The sequence below is a fragment of the Lucilia sericata genome, unplaced genomic scaffold (genome assembly GCF_015586225.1).
Source record: "Lucilia sericata isolate MDLA Ls3-8-SP2 unplaced genomic scaffold, ASM1558622v1 Contig000268F_arrow, whole genome shotgun sequence".
NCBI lineage: Eukaryota > Metazoa > Arthropoda > Insecta > Diptera > Calliphoridae > Lucilia > Lucilia sericata.
This window is the reverse complement of record NW_023994293.1, coordinates 142,108-163,348: the sequence shown is the minus strand read 5'-3', so window position 1 is coordinate 163,348 and position 21,241 is coordinate 142,108. Positions and strand designations below refer to the sequence as shown.

The following is a 21,241-nucleotide window of genomic DNA, read 5'->3' as shown; positions in this document are numbered from 1 at the left end:
CTTTCATTACTTTCCATATTTAGTTAGCTAAGCTTTCTTTCTTTTGCCAGGAAGACGTTAAAAAAAAAAACTTAGCTTGGCTAACTAAAAACTAACCACACTTTTTTAAATTAAACCAAAAAAACAACTGCTTAAGAAAAATTGTTTAAAAAGAAAAGAAGCAAAGTGTAGTTTACACAAAAAAAATTTTACAAAATACAAGCTATCACAACAAGGTTTTTTTGTTTTTTAATAATTAAAATTTCGAAATTGTTAAAAGAAATTTTTAAAAATTAAAATTTCGTTTTCTTTTTTAGCATAAATTTAAAAAATTAAACTAAATTAACATAAAAAAACTGGCTTACAAATTATTTACATTAAATACAACATAAAATCTATACAAAGAAGTTTTTAGCATAGAAAAATATATTAAATTTAAGTTAAATTTAAATTAATGTTAATTAAAATTAGTTTTTAAAATAAATTTTTATGTTTTTTTTTTGTAATTTTTTATTTTTTATTATAAAATTAGTGGGACGGACATGCTTGTTTTTTGTTAATATGTTTTTTTTATTATTTTATTTCATTTTACAAAAATTTGAGCTTTTTAAATTATTTTTTTACAGGGTTTGTTAATATATTTTTAGTTTAAAATAAAAAAATATTTTTTTTTATATTTAAATGTTAATATTTTTTATTAATTGACAATAAGGCCATGATTTTTTTTACTGTCATTTTAAAATTAGGTGAACAAAATGTTGACTTTGATGTGGACTACAGCCTACAGACCAGGCTAGTTGAGACTATAGTCTGGACTATAGTTTAGTCTATAGTCTGGACTATAGTTTAGTCTATAGTCTGGATTGTAGTTTAGTCTATAGTCTGGACTATAGTTCAGTCTATAGTCTGGACTATAGTTTAGTCTATAGTCTGGACTATAGCTTAGTCTATAGTCTGGACTATAGCTTAGTCTATAGATTAGTCTATAGTCTGGACTATAGTTTAGTCTATAGTTTGAACTATAGTTTAGTCTATAGTTTGGACTATAGTTTAGTCTATAGTTTGGACTATAGTTTAGTCTATAGTTTGGACTATAGTTTAGTCTATAGTTTAGTCTATAGTTTGGACTATAGTTTAGTCTATAGTTTGGACTATAGTTTACTCTATAGTCTGGACTATAGCTTAGTCTATAGTCTGGATTGTAGTTTAGTCTATAGTCTGGACTATAGTTCAGTCTATAGTCTGGACTATAGTTTAGTCTATAGTCTGGACTATAGCTTAGTCTATAGTCTGGACTATAGCTTAGTCTATAGATTAGTCTATAGTCTGGACTATAGTTTAGTCTATAGTTTGGACTATAGTTTAGTCTATAGTTTGGACTATAGTTTAGTCTATAGTTTGGACTATAGTTTAGTCTATAGTTTAGTCTATAGTTTGGACTATAGTTTAGTCTATAGTTTGGACTATAGTTTACTCTATAGTCTGGACTATAGCTTAGTCTATAGATTAGTCTATAGTCTGGACTATAGTTTAGTCTATAGTTTGGACTATAGTTTAGTCTATAGTCTGGACTATAGTTTGGTCTACAGTCTGGATATAGTTTAGTCAATAGACTGGACTATAGTTTAGTCTATAGACTGGACTATAGTTTAGTCTATAGTCTGGACTATAGTTTAGTCTATAGTCTGGACTATAGTTTAGTCTATAGTCTGGACTATAGTTTAGTCTATAGTCTGGACTATAGTTTAGTCTATAGTCTGGACTATAGTTTAGTCTATAGTCTGGACTATAGTTTAGTCTATAGTCTGGACTATAGTTTAGTCTATAGTCTGGACTATAGTTTAGTCTATAGTCTGGACTATAGTTTAGTCTATAGTCTGGACTATAGTTTAGTCTATAGTCTGATAGTCTGAACTATAGTTTAGTCTATAGTCTGGACTATAGTTTAGTCTGTAGACTGGACTATAGTTTACTCTATAGTCTGCACTATAGTTTAGTCTATAGCCTGGACTATAGTTTAGTCTATAGTCTGGACTATAGTTTAGTCTATAGTCTGGACTATAGTTTAGTCTATAGTCTGGACTATAGTTTAGTCTATAGTCTGGACTATAGTTTAGTCTATAGTCTGGACTATAGTCTGTGCTAAAATCTAAATCTATAGCCTTCTTTTGTTCATTTTATTCCTAAGACAGTGAATTTTTTTTATAGATATTTTGAACCTTACAGGGTTTTTAGATTCTATTTATTTTTTTTTTTTTTCAATTCAAATCAAATTTGTATAAATTGCTTTTAATTTTCTTTTTTAAACAGTCTTTTATCAATTTTAAGCCAAAATTTTCTTTTTTTTGTTTCTAATTTTCTTTTTGTATACAAAAAGGCCTTTTCTTGGTTTTTTTGTTGTAAAATTTTTAATAAATTTGTTTTTTGTTAAATTGTTTTTTATTGTATTTTTAAGTTTGTGCTTAATTTAACCTGTTTTGTATAAAAATATCTGTATAAGTTTGAGTCTACTATTATAAGCTGTATTTAATTGTATTTGAATAAAAAAAATCAATTCCCTTTTTTTTTGATTTACATTTTGAATTTTAGTTTTTTTTGGGTTTCATGTTAGTCAAATGTTTAGTACACAAGAAAGAAATGTTAGCTTAAGAATTTGGGGGGAAATTGTTTAAAAAACTTTTTGGATTGAAAACAAACATTTTCCAAACTTCTCTACAGTCTAGTTTTCTTGGAAAATTTCTTTTTTCCAAAAAGTTTTTAAACATTTCTTACAAATTCTTTTTACAAAAACTTAACGGGCGGGTTAGTGTTAATTTCTAAACACACAAGAAGTAAATATTTTCCATTTTTAAATAAATTCACACCTTTTTAAAGGATGCTTGGTTAGTTATTGACAAGAATTTAAGGAATTTCTTTAAGTTAACTTAATGAGTGTTTCTTTTGTTTTAATAAGAAAACCTAAATAAATACCATTTGTTAACATCCTTTAAAACTAAATTATCTTTTAAACATGTGTGCTAAATATTTGCTACACAAAAAAATTATTAAAATAATAGTTGATCAGTCTAATAAATACTTGCTTTTGTAAAATTGTGGGTTTTATTTTAAGAGATAACGTTCGTAAATGTAAAATTTTCTACATTTACGAAAGTTTCTAGAGTTATTACATGTTTAAACGTAAATATGTTTGTTTGAACTTGTTATAACTTTTGGAGTAACTTTAAACTAACAGAGTTATCAACTGAGTTTTGCGTAACATCATAATTTATGAAATTATCTTTCTGTTTATATCTGAAAAGTCTTTCTGAATCAATAAGTAAACAAATAGACGAAAATTTTCTTTCAAAAGTTGAAAAGGATGTACGGAAAACATTTCGCAAAGTTTTTCTTTACAATAGCATTATAATCAAAGAATTTAAGATGCGTTTCTATAGAAAATGCTTTGGAGAGTGTTTTATATTGGAAACCCTGTGGAAAAGGATTCTAGGAACACATTTCGGGAAGGTTTTCTTCAACAAAAATACTCTAAGCAAAGAATCTAAGATTCATTTCTATACCAAAAGATTCTTGTACAAAAACTCTCTAAGAAAAGAGTCTCAGATTGTTTTCTTCACGGAAACAAACTTAGAGAAGCTTTTTATTTTGCTCTCTAAAGAAAAACAGTGTAAACAAGATTCTGAAATAGTTTTCTTTATGTAAAAAAAGATTCCAGGAAAGTGTTCTATACAAAAAAGTTTCCAAAAAGATTCAGATTGTTTTTTAAAGGGAATATGTTCAGAGATTGTTTTTTCTACAAAAACAGTCTCTGAAGATTATAAGATGTTATCTTGAACGAAATCAGTTTCTGAAACGATTTTATGAGAGTTTCCTATACAAAAATGGCCTTAGAAATGTTTCTCAGAAGATTTGCTTCACAAAACAGCTGCTGGAAAGATTCGTAGAAGGTTTTTATCACAAAAACAGTTTTAACGAAGAATTCAGGATTATTTCCTATATAAAAAGTTTAAAGAGATGTTCAGAAAAGAAGGTTTTTCATATAAAAACAGTTTTGTAATAGATTCCCAGTAGATTTTCTATACAAAAATAGTTTCCTCTAACACTCAAAGAGAATTTTTCTATACAAAAAGTTTTTTAGTTTGATTTTCAAATGAAAACAGTTGCAGACAAGTTTTCCGATAAAAATTTTCCATATAAAAATGTTTGCACAACTAATTTCTGTATAAAAATCCTCTGAGAGAAGTCTCTCAAATGTTTTCTATAGAAAAATTGTCACAGAAAGGATTCAAAGAAGATTTTTCTACAAAAGAAATATCTCAGAAAAGATTCCCAGATTATTTTCTATACAAAAAGTTTACGAGATAGTTTTCTTAAAGGTTTTCTATACAAAAATAGTCTTAAAAGTGTTTCCAGGCTGGGTTTCTATACAAAAACAGTTTCATCTAAGACTTAAAGAGATTTTTTTTTATATGAAATGTTTTTGAGATCAAAAGTTTCTATATAAAAACACTCTAAGAGAAGTCTCTCAAAGGTTTCCTATACAAAAATGTCTTAAAAAGGCTTTATAAAACTTTCAAAGAAGATTTTTTACACAAAAACCGCGTCTGCAAAGATTGTCAGATATTTTTCTTTATAAACTGTTTACGATATAGTTTCCTTAAAGAAACTCCTTCAGAAAACATGCAAAAACTCTCTTAGAGAAATCCCTCAAACATTCAAAGTCCCGGAAAGTTTCAAAGAAGATTTTTTACTTAATAACCGACTCAGCAAAGTTTTCCAGATTATTTTCTTTATAAAAAAATTATGCTAAAAGTTAACACTCAGTTTGAAACTCCTTTAGTGTTAAAGTTAATTCTAGTTCTTAGTATTTTTTTTATGATTTACATCGTCTACAATACATTTCGTTTAAGAATTCGTTTAAAAATTTGTTTTATTATTATTATTTTTCACATTCTTGCTATTTATAAAAATATAAAAAACATGTATAAAAAATTGTTCGCATTTACAAAAAAAAAAAAAAAGTTTCATGCTTGTTAATACATGACGTCAAACACTTTCCAAAAACGATATGTTTGTTTTAACATTAGAAATTTCTTGTTGTTATTAGAATTTCGAGATTTTTCTTTACTTTTAACTTTAAAACTATTTATATATATAAAAAAAATTGTAAAACATACTTAATTTGTACTTAAGCTTAGATTGTAGTTTATATATATATATAAAATAACACTATTTTTTAGCTTAGTTTATTATTACTATTTATACATATAAAAAAATAATTCACTGTGTTTATATAAAAACTATAGACTCCCTTTTTTTTTTTTCTTTAAAAAAAAGAAAACTAGACTATTTTTTATATATAAAAAGTTCACTTAAAATATTAATAAAAACAAACGTTTCAAACGTTTCTCTCTAACTTAAACACTTGTTACAACTATAAAAGAGCCTAAACGCTTTAACTCTTTTTAAACAAATGTCTCTCAAAAGTAAAAGAAAGGACTTAAATTAAAAGTATCAACAAATATTAAACAAAAATCTAATATTTTTATAAACGAAAGTTTATAAAAAAAAGGATATTAAATTCAAGTAAAGTTTTTTTTTTTTTTTGTGTAATAAAAAGTAAGCAGGCGTCCAAAACAATACTTTGTCCAAATAAGTAGTTTATTTATAATACAATTTAGCTATAAATTAAAATTTTAATAAAATTTGTTCTCCTTCTAAAACTATACAATAGTTCACGTTTTAATTTAGCTTCTAAAAAACTCTATTCGAATATATATCCTTTTTTTCCCGTTCTCTCAACGTTACGTTATAAAAAAGAGCATTTCGTTATTGATTAAATTAAAAAAAATGTTTAAACTAAACAAAACAAATAAAAACTTTGTTTGTATAAAAAATTTTACTAAAAAAATGTGTGTTGTATATGATTTTTTTTTTTTTTTTTTTTTTTGATCTGTTACCCTTTGTGATTTTCTTGTTCTAGTTTAAAATCCAGAGTATGTTAACGTAGATGCCAGCATGCATGAGTTTAATCATATATATGTGCGTTTAACTTTTGTTAATGTTGATGTTTTGCAGGGTAATTCTTTTTCAAGATTCTCTGTGGAGTTTTTACATTCATGACTACGATCCTTTTCTAAGTCTAAACTGGGCTTGCCCGGATGACAATAGTGATTGGTGTTCATTAGAAGATTAATATCTTTACCATGTTTAAGGCCAAAGGTGCTGAAAGAAGACAAAGACATGATTAATACAATAATACAATCCAAGATCAGTTTTGGTTCATTTCTAGTTCTAGTTCTTTTTTAGGTCTGTTCTATTTCTGTTGGAGTTCTGTTCTAGTTCTGTTCTAGTTCTGTTCTAGTTCTGTTCTAGTTCTGTTCTAGTTATGTTCTAGTTCTAGTTCTAGTTCTAGTTCTGTTCTAGTTCTGTTCTAGTTCTGTTCTAGTTCTGTTCTAGTTCTGTTCTAGTTCTGTTCTAGTTCTGTTCTGTTCTAGTTCTGTTCTAGTTCTGTTCTAGTTCTGTTCTAGTTCTGTTCTAGTTCTGTTCTAGTTCTGTTCTAGTTCTGTTCTAGTTCTGTTCTAGTTCTGTTCTAGTTCTGTTCTAGTTCTGTTCTAGTTTGTTCTAGTTCTGTTCTAGTTCTGTTCTAGTTCTGTTCTAGTTCTGTTTCTAGTTCTGTTCTAGTTCTGTTCCAGTTCTGTTCTAGTTCTGTTCTAGTTCTGTTCTAGTTCTGTTCTAGTTCTGTTCTAGTTCTGTTCTAGTTCTGTTCTAGTTCTGTTCTAGTTCTGTTCTAGTTCTGTTCTAGTTCTGTTCTAGTTCTGTTCTAGTTCTGTTCTAGTTCTGTTCTTTCTGTTCCAGTTCTGTTCCAGTTCTGTTCTAGTTCTGTTCTAGTTTTTGTTGTTCAGTTCTGTTCTAGTTCTGTTCTAGTCTGTTCTAGTTCTGTTCTAGTTCTGGTTCTAGTTCTGTCTAGTTCTGTTCTAGTTCTGTTCTAGTTCTGTTCTAGTTCTGGTTCTAGTTCTGTTTCTAGTTATGTTCTAGTTCTTAGTATGTTCTAGTTTCTGTTCCTAGTTCTGTTCTATTAGTTCATGTTCTAGTTCTGTTTCTAGTTTCTGTTCTAGTTTCTGTTCTAGTTCTGTTCTAGTTCTGTTCTAGTTTCTGTTCTAGTTCTGTTCTAGTTCTGTTCTAGTTCTGTTCTAGTTCTGTTCCTAGTTTCCTGTTCTAGTTACTGTTCTAGTTCTGTTCTAGTTCTTGTTCTAGTCTGTTCTAGGTCTGTTCTAGTTCTGTCTAGTTCTGTTCTAGTTCTGTTTCTAGGTCTGTTCTAGTTCTGTTCTAGTTTCTGTTCTAGTTCTGTTCTAGTTCTGTTCTAGTTGCTCGTTCTCAGTTCTGTTCTAGTTCTGTTCTAGTTCTGGTGCTAGTTCTGTTTCTAGTTTCTGTTTCTAGTTCTGTTCTAGTTCTGTTCTAGTTCTGTTCTAGTTCTGTTCTAGTTCTGTTCTAGTTCTGTTCTAGTTCTGTTTCTAGTTCTGTTCTAGTTCTGTTCTAGTTCTGTTCTAGTTCTGTTCTAGTTCTGTTCTAGTTCTGTTCCAGTTCTGTTCTAGTTCTGTTCTAGTTCTGTTCTAGTTCTGTTCTAGTTCTGTTCTAGTTCTGTTCTAGTTCTGTTCTAGTTCTGTTCTAGTTCTGTTCCAGTTCTGTTCTAGTTCTGTTCTAGTTCTGTTCTAGTTCTGTTCTAGTTCTGTTCTAGTTCTGTTCTAGTTCTGTTCTAGTTCTGTTCTAGTTCTGTTCTAATTCTGTTCTAGTTCTGTTCTAGTTCTGTTCAAGTTCTGTTCTAGTTCTGCTCTAGTTCTGCTCTAGTTCTGCTCTAGTTCTGTTCTAGTTCTTTTCTTGACAAACAACAATTTTTAACCGTGTTGAATAAATATCAGTTTAAAATACTTACGGATTTTGATTAAACTGATTACGATGTGGACTATGTATGGAGGGAGTCTTGCAATTACGTTTCGAATAATGATGACCCACTCCGACGCCAATAATGAACACTAAGGCCAAAGCTAAAACACCAAAACCCCAGTAAAAACTTTTGCCCGCTAATTGTAACTTTTGTTCATCGCCAGCAGCGGTAGCCTGTAAAGGACCTAAAAAATGAAATAAAAATATAGAAAAAATAATATCCATTCTATAGTCGCTTTACCGAAATAAAGAAACCCACCATTAACAGAATTCATTAAATCATAAGGATCTACAGAATGTAAAGTAATCTTATTTTCATCATTAAATGAATTCGAAAGAAAATCTCCACCCATTGCTGTAGGCATATCCAATTCGGGGGCACTAATATCGGGAACAATAGGATTTGAAATGCCACCAATAGAACCCATGTTGTTATACACATGTTTTTTCGTCAAATCTTCTTCAATATGAACTTGAGTATTGACTTGTGAGTCTAAATTGTTATCGGTAACAGCACCTAAATTGATCACAGGTCCTTCAGCTATAACTGTTCCACGTGTTGAGGATTTAGGGCACAAATTCTTGGCTACTTTTTTGGTGGTATTAAGGGATTGTAGGAATGTTTTTGTACCAAATTTATGATTCGATATGGAAAGACTTTTACATTCATGGGTCTGTTGATCCCAAGCACAGTTGGGATCTTGTAGACCCAAACAACTGGCACAATCAACAACGTGAGCACAATGATGTAGAGGTACCGTAACCAAACTGCCATCACTTACCACCAATAAAGTGTTAGTGCTGGAGGAAACAACTAATTCACGTACTGGTGTACCCACCGGTAATACTTGTAGTTCTGAGATTAATACAGTTTTTAAATTATCAATACTGGCTGAAGTGCCGCCATTCGAGGCGGTGGGTATATTAATGAATTTGGTAACTTTGCCATCATCTGTGCCGGTATAAATGACATCATGATAGTCACCATTTAAAGCGTGCACCTGAGGATCTATAGCTATGGTGGTGAGACGATGATGTAAATTGACTTTGGTTAAGAGAGGTCGTGAGTACACAGCCGGCACTGCCATTTCCATGAGTGGATGATTTTTAACAAAGTTTACTGCTATCGAGGAAAGGGTACGAGAATCTTCAACACATTGTCCTGGTCTGGGTTCAGGAATTTGTTCTTCTTGTATGGGTAACCACTGAGATTGACTGTCCTTTTGGGATTTAAAACGTCCCTGGAAGGCTTCCATAATATCGTCGATGTTGAAAGCACAGACTGCTGATCCAGGTATAGCATTGACGGAAGTGGTAAAGACGGCATAAACTAAAGGATTGGAGCCACTTTCTATAACGGGTGAAATGGCCTCTGTGGGAAAGAGAAAAGGATATGCAATTTTTATAAGAATGGAGTATTATAATGATTAATTTACAAAAACAGTCTCAGTTCAGTTCTAGTTTTGTTCCATTTCTGTTCTAGTTCAGTTAGAGGTCAATTTCCAAACAAGCCAACTTACGTATTTCATTAAAATAAAATGGATATTCTCCGGGCACCGAACAATTTAGTCTGGCCTTTAAAAATGAAGTCCAACTTTTGCTTAAGGTATAAGGACCACCTCTATCATTTTTGCAAACTCTGCCCACACGTGAATAAACAGTCTATAAACAATATACAAACATATAAAGTTAATTATAAATAAATAAATTACCATTAAGTATTCTGATTACAAACCTTTCCCAAATTCATAAATTCCATAGCTATTTCACGGAAAAAGAACATAACAAAACCATTACGTTCTATAGCACCCACAAAATCAGGCTGATTCAATTGTTTCAAATCATACTGTTCGGTACGTAGATTTTCTCTATAAATCAAAGGATCACCACCGGAAAAGTCTGCCACAGTAGCACTATATAATTGATCATCAGCATAGGCATAGGTACTATTATGCATGGGACTATAGGGACACAAACCCTGGGCCTCAACATCACGTACAATTTCATAAGTGGGTGGGGAGGTACTAGTTTGATTTTCATCAAAAATCGGAGCATAATGACGACAACGAGGTTTATATGAATTAGTGCCACACAACAGTATTTGTCCCTCTTTAAGACGTGCAAATACTCTGATATAATTATGACAATCTGATTCACGTTTACCCTTTAGGGCACACAATTCACGATCAGCATCTGAAGAGTACCATTCAATGCGACTATTTTCACGTAAACCATTTAAACTTATATTATAGATAACATTTCTGTAAGAGATAAAATGATAATGGGTAATGGGTAAAGAGGAAATGAGTAAGATTAAATAAATAACAGTTAAAGATAAGTTTTTAAAGATTTGGGTAAATGTAAATATGTTTAAAGTGTTGTAATTTAAGTTTAAGGTAAATTTATAAAGATCTTTATGGAAGTACTAAGTCAAATACTTTCAAGATAAATAAAATAATGATAAATTTCTTATGTAAACCCAGAAATTAGGTGGGTTTTTTTAATTTAGATTTTGATTAAGAAATTTCAAACTGTTCTACAATTTGTTGTATTTAATACAACAAAAAAGTGCTTGCATAAGTTTTTAATAATAATCTAAACCAATATGCTATTGCCAGCAAAAATATAGACAAATTTCTTATTAAAATTTAACACAGTCTAACTTCACGAAACTTGAGCTTCTAAGAATTATTCAAAATTATATGAAAATTCGAACTTAAATGACATTATAGTAAAAAAAAAATAATCAAATATTATGTAATTTAATAACAAATTACTTAAATTTCTTATAAAAGTAATAAAAATTTAAACAAATGTTTGTTTAAAATAAAATATAGATAAAACACACTTACCTAGCGCCAACTAAAATCGTTGTATCATCATGATCCAATACTTTGAAATAGTCTGTGGTATTGCCAAAGAATTTGGCTAAAATTTTATCTTGTTCTGTAAATGAAAATAAATGAAAATTAAATAAATAAAATGTTTAAACTATATGTTAACAAGAAATAGTAAAATAAATCAAAAAAAACTAGGAAGTGTTTTGTTTTATTGTCTATAGAAAATTTTGCTAAATAAACATAATGTGACCGATTAGACAAAATGGTAGGACGTTACAATCGCAGCGAAATAAACTCTTTTCAAGGCAATGGATTAATCTCTATACATAAAGAATCTGTCTAGAACAGAACTGAACTAGAACAGAATAGAACAAAAGTAGAACTGAACTAGAACTAAACTAGAACTGAACTAGAACTGAAGTAAAATTGAAGTAAAACTGAACTAGAACTGAACTAGAACTGAACTAGAACTGAACTAGAACTGAACTAGAACTGAACTAGAACTGAACTAGAACTGAACTAGAACTGAACTAGAACTGAACTAGAACTGAACTAGAACTGAACTAGATCTAAACTAGAACTGAACTAGAACTAGAACTGAACTAGAACTGAACTAGAACTGAACTAGAACTGAACTAGAACTGAACTAGAACTGAACTAGAACTGAACTAGAACTGAACTAGAACTGAACTAGAACTGAACTAGACTGAACTAGAACGAACTAGAACTAGAACTGAACTAGAACTGAACTAAGAACTGAACTAGAACTGAACTAGAACTGAACTAGAACTGAACTAGAACTGAACTAGAACTGAACTAGAACTGAACTAGAACTGAACTAGAACTGAACTAGAACTGAACTAGAACTGAACTAGAACTGAACTAGAACTGAATTAGAACTGAACTAAACTGAACTAGAACTGAACTAGAACTGAACTAGAACTGAACTTAGAACTGAACTAGAACTGAACTAGAACTGAACTAGAACTGAACTAGAACTGAACTAGAACTGAACTAGAACTGAACTAGAACTGAACTAGAACTGAACTAGAACTGAACTAGAACTGAACTAGAACTGAACTAGAACTGAACTAGAACTGAACTAGAACTGAACTAGAACTGAACTAGAACTGAACTAGAACTGAACTAGAACTGAACTAGAACTGAACTAGAACTGAACTAGAACTGAACTAGAACTGAACTAGAACTGAACTATGAACTAGAACTGAACTAGAACTGAACTAGAACTGAACTAGAACTGAACTAGAACTGAACTAGAACTAGAACTGAACTAGAACTGAACTAGAACTGACTAGAACTGAACTAGAACTGAAACTAGAACTGAACTAGAACTGAACTAGAACTGAACTAGAACTGAACTAGAACTGAACTAAACTGAACTAGAACTGAACTAGAACTGACTAGAACTGAACTAGAACTGAACTAGAACTGAACTAGAACTGAACTAGAACTGAACTAGAACTGAACTAGAACTGAACTAGAACTGAACTAGACTGAATAAACTGAACTAGAACTAGAACTGAACTAGAACTGAACTAGAACTAAACTAGAACTGAACTTGGCTATAGTCTTGACTATATTTTAGTCTACATTCTAGTCTAGTCTACAGTCTAGACTCTAATATACAAAATCTCCTCCCTAATGTTTAAATAACAGTTACTTACAAAAAATCATACAAACTATAAATTATTTTTGAAAATTTAATTAAAATAGATCATTGCTCTAATTTTCTCTTACTTCCCAGCTTTCTTCTTTTGTTGTAAAATTTGCTTATGTGAAATTCATAAAATTACAATAAACTTTATAAGTATTTGGCGAACAACCACTTTTTGACAAATACTCGTGCTGATAAACTTAGAAAAAAAAAACAATATAATTGGTCACGTTATGTTTTCTAGCAAGTTATAATTAAATTAGAAATATATACAAAAAATACTAGAAAAAAAGTGATAGAAATTAGAAAATAAAGATTTCAAACAGATGTAGAAGCAGTAGTCTAGCAAACGTAACATATACTTACTAGATTGTAAATCTGGTCTAACATCAGGCATCCATGCTATGATGGGGCATATTAAATAAGCCATAGAAATTAGCAACAATAATGATACATTGCAGACTTTGGTGGCTGCTGTTGATGCTGCTACTGTGGTTGGTGATGTTGTTGTTGTTGTTTTTGTGGTTGGCATGATGTTGCTGTTTCTTCTATGTTGTTTACCACGTTTGCTTGTGATTTTATTTAAACTAAATAGAGCTTGTAATTTAAACATTTTTATTGTTGTTGGGTGTTGTTGTTATTAAAAGTGTTTCATAAAAATTTCCCGTAATTATTTTAATTTCAAAAATTAACAACAATTTTTTTTCTTTTGTTGTTTATTTTCCAGCTACTATTGCTGTTGTAATTTTGTGGTGTTAATAAACCATAAACCCTGAAGGTGAAAAAGTATGGGTTAACTGGTGGTGGTTTTTTTGGTTTTTTTACTTGGAATTTCAAATTTTTGTTTAATTGGGGTGTTGAGGAGGATGATTCACTTTTATTTGTTGTTGTGGGTTGTAGAAACAAACCCCCCTTTGTTTTTGTAAAGCAAAGGGGTGTTTTTTAGTTTATTAACTCCATTGTTAAGCTAAATTTTTTTCGCTTTTCAGCCAACTTTCTTAAGCTGCTGGTTAAATGGTTTAATATTCCTTATGGATGTTTATTTATTTGCTCAATATTGTTTTTTCTTTTCCTTACTTTGTTAAACAAATTGAAGTCAATGTCGTGTAAAAATGGGGGTTTCAATTACTTTGAAAACCAAACATTTATCATAATACTTTAAATAGATTTCAAAACACAACCACAATTAGGTTTTCAACTCAAAATTATAGTTGTTCAAATGTTGGCAAAGATCTGCGCGTTGTTTGGTCTGTAATGAGAGAAAAAAAATTGAAATAAAAATTTAATTTTTTTTGTTTTAAACTTTACATTGACATACATTATAGTTTTAAATTGTTTTTTTTTTTTCTTTAATAAAACCTTTATAGAGGTTTTATAATATCAATTACAATTTTTACAATATGTTTGTAATTGTTTTACGTTTTGTTTTAATTATAGTGTAAAATTTCGAAATTGCAATAAATTGGCATATGGTATGAAAAAGAAATTGAGTCATTATTTTTTTTTTCAATTTGCATACAAATTTACAAAGGAAATACTTAATAAAGAGAAAATAAAATAAAATACTTGAAACAGAAAATTAATTATAACGTGTGCCAGGCACAGGATACTTTTTCAAAAGAAAAGATAAGGGTTAAAAGTTATTAAGTCCATGTGGTAGAAAATAAATGTAAAATGAAAAAACAAAATCTAGTTCAGTTCTAGTTTTGTGCTAGTTCTGTTCTAGTTCTGTTCTAGTTCTGTTCTAGTTCTGTTCTAGTTCTGTTCTAGTTCTGTTCTAGTTCTGTTCTAGTTCTGTTCTAGTTCTGTTCTAGTTCTGCTCTAGTTCTGTTTAGTTCTGTTCTAGTTCTGTTCTAGTTCTGTTCTAGTTCTGTTCTAGTTCTGTTCTAGTTCTGTTCTAGTTCTGTTCTAGTTCTGTTCTAGTTCTGTTCTAGTTCTGTTCTAGTTCTGTTCTAGTTCTGTTCTAGTTCTATTCTAGTTCTGTTCTAGTTCTGTTCCAGTTCTGTTCTAGTTCTGTTCTAGTTCTGTTCTAGTTCTGTTCTAGTACTGTTCTAGTACTGTTCTAGTTTCTGTTCTAGTTCTGTTCTAGTTCTGTTCTAGTTTCTGTTCTAGTTCTGTTCTAGTTCCGTTCTAGTTCTGTTCTAGTTCTGTTTCTAGTTCTGTTCTAGTTTCTGTTCTAGTTCTGTTCTAGTTCTGTTCTAGTTCTGTTCTAGTTCTGTTCTAGTTCTGTTCTAGTTCTGTTCTAGTTCTGTTCTAGTTCTGTTCTAGTTCTGTTCTAGTTCTGTTCTAGTTCTGTTCTAGTTCTGTTCTAGTTCTGTTCTAGTTGTGTTCTAGTTCTGCTCTAGTTCTGTTCTAGTTCTGTTCTAGTTCTGTTCTAGTTCTGTTCTAGTTCTGTTCTAGTTCTGTTCTAGTTCTGTTCTAGTTCTGTTCTAGTTTCTGTTCTAGTTCTGTTCTAGTTCTGTTCTAGTTCTGTTCTAGTTCTGTTCTAGTTCTGTTTCTAGTTCTGTTCTAGTTCTGTTCTAGTTCTGTTCTAGTTCTGTTTCTAGTTTTAGTTTCTAGTTCTGTTCTAGTTCTGTTCTAGTTCTGTTCTAGTTCTGTTCTAGTTCTGTTCTAGTTCTGTTCTAGTTCTGTTCTAGTCTGTTCTAGTTCTGCTCTAGTTCTGTTCTAGTCTGTTCTAGTTCTGTTCTAGTTCTGTTCTAGTTCTGTTCTAGTTCTGTTCTAGTTCTGTTCTAGTTCTGTTCTAGTTCTGTTCTAGTTCTGTTCCAGTTCTGTTCTAGTTGTGTTCAGTTGTGTTCTAGTTGTGTTTAGTTCTGTTCTAGTTCTGTTCTAGTTCTGTTCTAGTTCTGTTCTAGTTCTGTTCTAGTTCTGTTCTAGTTGTGTTCTAGTTCTGTTCTAGTTCGTGTTCTAGTTCTGTTCTAGTTCTGTTCTAGTTCTGTTCTAGTTCTGTTCTAGTTCTGTTCTAGTTCTGTTAAGTTCTGTTCTAGTTCTGTTCTAGTGTTCTAGTGTGTCTAGTTCTGTTCTAGTTCTGTTCTAGTTCTGTTCTAGTTCTGTTCTAGTTCTGTTCTAGTTCTGTTCTAGTTCTGTTCTAGTTCTGTTCTAGTTCTGTTCTAGTTCTGTTCTAGTTCTGTTCCAGTTCTGTTCTAGTTCTGTTCTAGTTCTGTTCTAGTTCTGTTCTAGTTCTGTTCTAGTTCTGTTCTAGTTCTGTTCTAGTTCTGTTCTAGTTCTGTTCTAGTTCTGTTCTAGTTCTGTTCTAGTTCTGTTCTAGTTCTGTTCTAGTTCTGTTCTAGTTCTAGTTCTGTTCTAGTTCTGTTCTAGTTCTGTTCTAGTTCTGTTCTAGTTCTGTTCTAGTTCTGTTCTAGTTCTGATCTAGTTCTGTTCTAGTTCTGTTCTAGTTCTGTTCTAGTTCTGTTCTAGTTCTGTTTCTAGTTCTTTCTAGTTCTGTTCTAGCTTCTGTTGTAGTTCTGTTTAGTTCTGTTCTAGTTCTGTTCTAGTTCTGTTCTAGTTCTGTTCTAGTTCTGTTCTAGTTCTGTTTCTAGTTCTGTTCTAGTTCTGTTCTAGTTCTGTTCTAGTTCTGTTCTAGTTCTGTTCTAGTTCTGTTCTAGTTCTGTTCTAGTTCTGTTCTAGTTCTGTTCTAGTTCTGTTCTAGTTCTGTTCTAGTTCTGTTCTAGTTCTGTTCTAGTTCTGTTCTAGTTCTGTTCTAGTTCTGTTCTAGTTCTGTTCTAGTTCTGTTCTAGTTCTGTTCTAGTTCTGTTCTAGTTCTGTTCTAGTTCTGTTCTAGTTCTGTTCTAGTTCTAGTCTAGGTCTGTTCTAGTTCTGTTCTAGTTCTGTTCTAGTTCTGTTCTAGTTCTGTTCTAGTTCTGTTCTAGTTCTGTTCTAGTTCTGTTCTAGTTCTGTTCTAGTTCTGTTCTAGTTCTGTTCTAGTTCTGTTCTAGTTCTGTTCTAGTTCTGTTCTAGTTCTGTTCTAGTTCTGTTCTAGTTCTGTTCTAGTTCTGTTCTAGTTCTGTTCTAGTTCTGTTCTAGTTCTGTTCTAGTTCTGTTCTAGTCTGTTCTAGTTCTGTTCTAGTTCTGTTCTAGTTCTGTTCTAGTTCTGTTCTAGTTCTGTTCTAGTCTGTTCTAGTTCTGTTCTAGTTCTAGTTCTGTTCTAGTTCTAGTTCTGTTCTAGTTCTGTTCTAGTTCTGTTCTAGTTCTGTTCTAGTTCTGTTCTAGTTCAGTTCTAGTTCAGTTCAGTTCTGTTTTAGTTCTGTTTTAGTTCTGTTTTAGTTCTGTTTTAGTTCTGTTCTAGTTCTGTTCTAGTTCTGTTCTAGTTCTGTTCTAGTTCTGTTCTAGTTCTATTCTAGTTCTGTTCTAGTTCTGTTCTAGTTCTGTTCTAGTTCTGTTCTAGTTCTGTTCTAGTTCTGTTCTAGTTCTGTTCTAGTTCTGTTCTAGTTCTGTTCTAGTTCTGCTCTAGTTCTGTTCTAGTTCTGTTCTAGTTCTGTTCTAGTTCTGTTCTAGTTCTGTTCTAGTTCTGTTCTAGTTCTGTTCTAGTTCTGTTCTAGTTCTGTTCTAGTTCTGTTCTAGTTCTGTTCTAGTTCTGTTCTAGTTCTGTTCTAGTTCTGTTCTAGTTCTGTTCTAGTTCTGTTCTAGTTCTGTTCTAGTTCTGTTCTAGTTCTGTTCTAGTTCTGTTCTAGTTCTGTTCTAGTTCTGTTCTAGTTCTGTTCTAGTTCTGTTCTAGTTCTGTTCTAGTTCTGTTCTAGTTCTGTTCTAGTTCTGTTCTAGTTCTGCTCTAGTTCTGTTCTAGTTCTAGTTCTGTTCTAGTTCTGTTCTAGTTCTGTTCTAGTTCTGTTCTAGTTCTGTTCTAGTTCTGTTCTAGTTCTGTTCTAGTTCTGTTCTAGTTCTGTTCTAGTTCTGTTCTAGTTCTGTTCTAGTTCTGTTCTAGTTCTGTTCTAGTTCTGTTCTAGTTCTGTTCTAGTTCTGTTCTAGTTCTGTTCTAGTTCTGTTCTAGTTCTGTTCTAGTTCTGTTCTAGTTCTGTTCTAGTTCTGTTCTAGTTCTGTTCTAGTTCTGTTCTAGTTCTGTTCTAGTTCTGTTCGAGTTCTGTTCGAGTTCTGTTCTGTTCTGTTCTGTTCTAGTTCTGTTCTAGTTCTGTTCTAGTTCTGTTCTAGTTCTGTTCTAGTTCTGTTCTAGTTCTGTTCTAGTTCTGTTCTAGTTTTGTTCTAGTTTTGTTCTAGTTCTGTTCTAGTTTTGTTCTAGTTTTGTTCTAGTTCTGTTCTAGTTCTGTTCTAGTTCTGTTCTAGTTCTGTTCTAGTTCTGTTCTAGTAAGTTAAAGAAAATTTATAAACAAAAGTACACAAAATGGTATTAAACAACCCTCCACCATTGTTTTTAAGTTCAATAACATTTTTCTAATCACATGTTTAACCTTTCGTTACCATTAAAGAAATCCATCCTCAAGTTCAGGGTGATGTGTAATATGTAATTCTTTAGTTAATTGTTTAATAAAGCAACGCCCTCATCAAAACAATAATAATAAATACCTTTAATAAGTAATTCACTAAAAAAGTATTTGCTTAGATAGACAACAATTCACAAATAATATTCGTGATAGAGTGACAAATTTTTTGTTAAAATAAATAAAAAAAAAAAATAGCGTGTCTGCTGCACCTAAAGACGACTGTATATTAACTATTATTAAATCAATGTCAACTAGAGGGGGGTTCAAAATTTAATAAATTAATGAACTTGAACTAGAACTAAACTAGAAGTTCCAATATATGAAAATAATTTCAATATTTTAACACTTTATTAAAGCTAGAACAATTTGACACTTGTTTTAGTAATTATGAAATCTGTCTAAAACTATTGACAGTTATTCAAATTATAGTAGATTTTAAATTGCTTTTAATACCTTCAATTAAATCGTTTAATAATTATTCCACTATATGACAGTTAGGCTTTTTTCCCACTTTACTTAAAACACTTTTATTAAAATTAAAGAATTTTGTTTATTTTTTATTTAAAATTTAATATTTTTACAACGCAATTGTTAAAACCGAAAAATTCAAATCAAGATTTATATTTTTTTTTTTTGTTTAAATTATTTGTTTTTTATCCATTTCTATTAAAGAGTGATCGCGGTTCTTTTTATTTTATAATATTTTTGTCAATCTGACAGCAGTTTGTTTGGTTGTTAAGTTTGACAACAACACTGACACCAAACACTTGTTTTGAAACACTTTTAGAATTTTATATTTATAACAATTATAAAACATTATAAATTAAATGTTTTGTTGCTTTTACAAGATATTTTAAACTATTAGGAGTTTTTACATAAAAACTTGTTTTTGTTTTGGATGTTTTTCAGATATTTGTAAATAATTATATATCGAATAATTTGAGATGTTTCTGAAGTGTAAATTGTTATTTTTCAAACAGCAATGATTATTATTTTTATTTTTTAATTTCAGTTTTTAAACATTTTGCAAATTAAAACCATAAATCTTAACTTTTAACATACTTTTGTTATTGTTGTTTGTAATATTCCACTTTTCTACAATATGAATAAGAACCTAGAAGAGTTCTTAACAAGATCTTGTCAAAATTTAAGCCTGCGGCACTTGTTATTTAAAACACTTTTTTAAAGCAACCAAAAGGTAAGTAAGATAAATGTTAACTTTTTTTATTATTTTTCTAGTTTTTTTACGTTTTCTTCTAGTACTTTTATTCAACTTCCTTATAGCACCAATGTCTTTTGACAACTACTTTAAGGTTGTTTACATTTTGTCAACTCATCATAATTTTCTTCTACATGAATTTCTTCAAAAAAAAACAATTCACACACAAAATAACAATAATACTAGTACGGTTAATACTTTGCCATTTAGTGTTATATTGTTGTTGTTGTTTTTTTACCTTTTTGGTGGTAAGTTTACAAAAACAATACCAACAGTTTGTTACCGTACTTAGAGGGAGAGCGAGCGAGAGTTCACCGTGTGTTGTTGTTTTCTTTAGGAGAAATTAACTATGAATAAGCAAAGCATCAAGTAGAGTTTTTGTGGCTTTTGTTGTTGTACTCTATACAGGTAACATTTTCATACATATGTTAGCAATTACACCAACAATAATTGTCATTCATAAAAATTACCCAAAATAGAGAAAGTATAGGGTGTTGGTGGCAAGTCACACAGAGAGACAAAAGAGAGAGAGGAAAACTCAAATGAGGGAGTAAATTTTGAAAATGTAAGTGTAATGTTGGTAATAATAATTATACCAACAAATAAAGGTTATTATGCCCCTATTAGTGTAATGAAATATCACTAAAATTTCCCAAAAAAAAGTGGGTAATTTTGTTGAAATTTTTATCTTAAATGTGAAATTCGCAGAAATTATAAATAATTTTGAATTGATAAGTATTTTAATGTTGAGAAAAATAACATAAAAGTTTATCTTATTTTGAAAAGAGATATGATAAATTTTCAATAGAAACTTAACCACAATCTAATCTATTATATAGTCTGGACTATAGCCTGGATTATAATTTAATCTGTAATATAGTCTAGTCTGTAGTCTGGACTATAGTCTGGATTATAGTATAGTCTATAATCTGGATTATAGTCTAGTCTATTGTTTGGACTATAGTCTAGTCTATAGTCTGGACAATAGTCTAGTCTATAGTCTGGACTATAGTCTAGTGTATAGTCTGGATTATAGTCTAGTCTATAGTCTGAAATATTGTCTTGTCTATAGTCTGGACAATAGTCTAGTCTATAGTGGGGACTATAGTGTAATCTATAGTGTAGACTATAGTCTAGTCTATAGTCTGGACTATCGTCTAGTCTATAGTGTGGACTATAGTCTAGTCTATAGTGTGGACTATCGTCTAGTCTATAGTCTGGACTATTGTCTAGTCTATAGTCTGGACTGTAGTCTAGTCTAGCCTACAGTGTGGACTATAGTCTAGTCTGGACTATAGTTTAGTCTATAGTCTGGACTATAGTCTAGTCTATAGTCGGGACTACAGTCTAGTATATAGTCTGGAATATAGTCTAGTATACAGTTTGAACTGTAGTCTAGTCTATAGCCTGAACTAAAGTCTAGTCTATAGTCTGAACTATAGTCTAGTCTACAGTCTGGACTATAGTCTAGTATATAGTCTGGACTATAGTCTAGTCTAGCCTACAGTCTGGACTATAGTCTAGTCTACAGTCTGGACTACAGTCTAGTATATAGTCTGGACTATAGACTGGACTGGAGTCTAGTCTATAGTCGGGATTAGACTCTAGTCTATAGTCTGCTTTTAATGCTGATCTTTTCTTTAAAAAGTATTATAGAGTAAGTGATCAAAATCATCTAGTTATTTTATAGAGACAGCAAATAAGAAAAGGGCATCTCTCATCACTCTCCAACTATTTGTATTCATTAAGTATGTATATGTAATATGTATGTAAATGTGTCTTTAACATGTACACTTTTTTCAAAGGTGAATGAGATTAAAAGTGAAATAAACTAGAAGAAGCACAAACCAAATAGAAAAACAAACTGTCACACATGTTTTTCACAAAGAACTGTCACTGTTGTGTTATTCACAAAGTTTACCTATGTAAAGTATAGGTGAGTAAGAGAGAGTAGGTGTAGTAGATGATACTCATGTACAAGTAGTTGGGAAAACAAATAAAAAAAAAGTGACTAAATGTGAAAAACACAATGAAAAATAGTAGGGAAATCACGTGCAGGAAAATTTACTTTTTTGTTTTGAAAACACTCGTTTGTTAATGATAGTGGAAAACATTAAAGCATTGAAAATATGTTGAAAAAATTAGTAACTATTTTAAA

At 30.6% G+C, this 21,241-nt stretch overlaps 1 protein-coding gene across 4 annotated transcripts in view; it reads right to left on the bottom strand.

Annotated features, from left to right (window-relative positions):
• Positions 1-5,902: 5,902 nt before the first annotated feature.
• LOC119602999 (semaphorin-1A) overlaps positions 5,903-21,241 on the bottom strand; it is a 39,321-nt gene continuing 23,982 nt past the window's right edge. For 3 of the 4 annotated variants that reach the window (XM_037954847.1, XM_037954848.1, XM_037954849.1), the window contains exons 2-8: positions 12,802-13,684; positions 10,773-10,866; positions 9,656-10,181; positions 9,441-9,582; positions 8,180-9,292; positions 7,910-8,105; positions 5,903-6,201 (exon numbers count right to left, since the gene is read on the bottom strand). In XM_037954847.1, the coding sequence (XP_037810775.1) occupies positions 6,009-6,201; positions 7,910-8,105; positions 8,180-9,292; positions 9,441-9,582; positions 9,656-10,181; positions 10,773-10,866; positions 12,802-13,048 (2,511 nt within the window). In that variant the 5' untranslated portion in view covers positions 13,049-13,684 and the 3' untranslated portion in view covers positions 5,903-6,008. Of the gene's footprint in view, positions 6,202-7,909; positions 8,106-8,179; positions 9,293-9,440; positions 9,583-9,655; positions 10,182-10,772; positions 10,867-12,801; positions 13,685-18,926; positions 19,172-21,241 lie in introns of those variants that run through there. The other variant, XM_037954851.1, reaches the window with a different exon arrangement.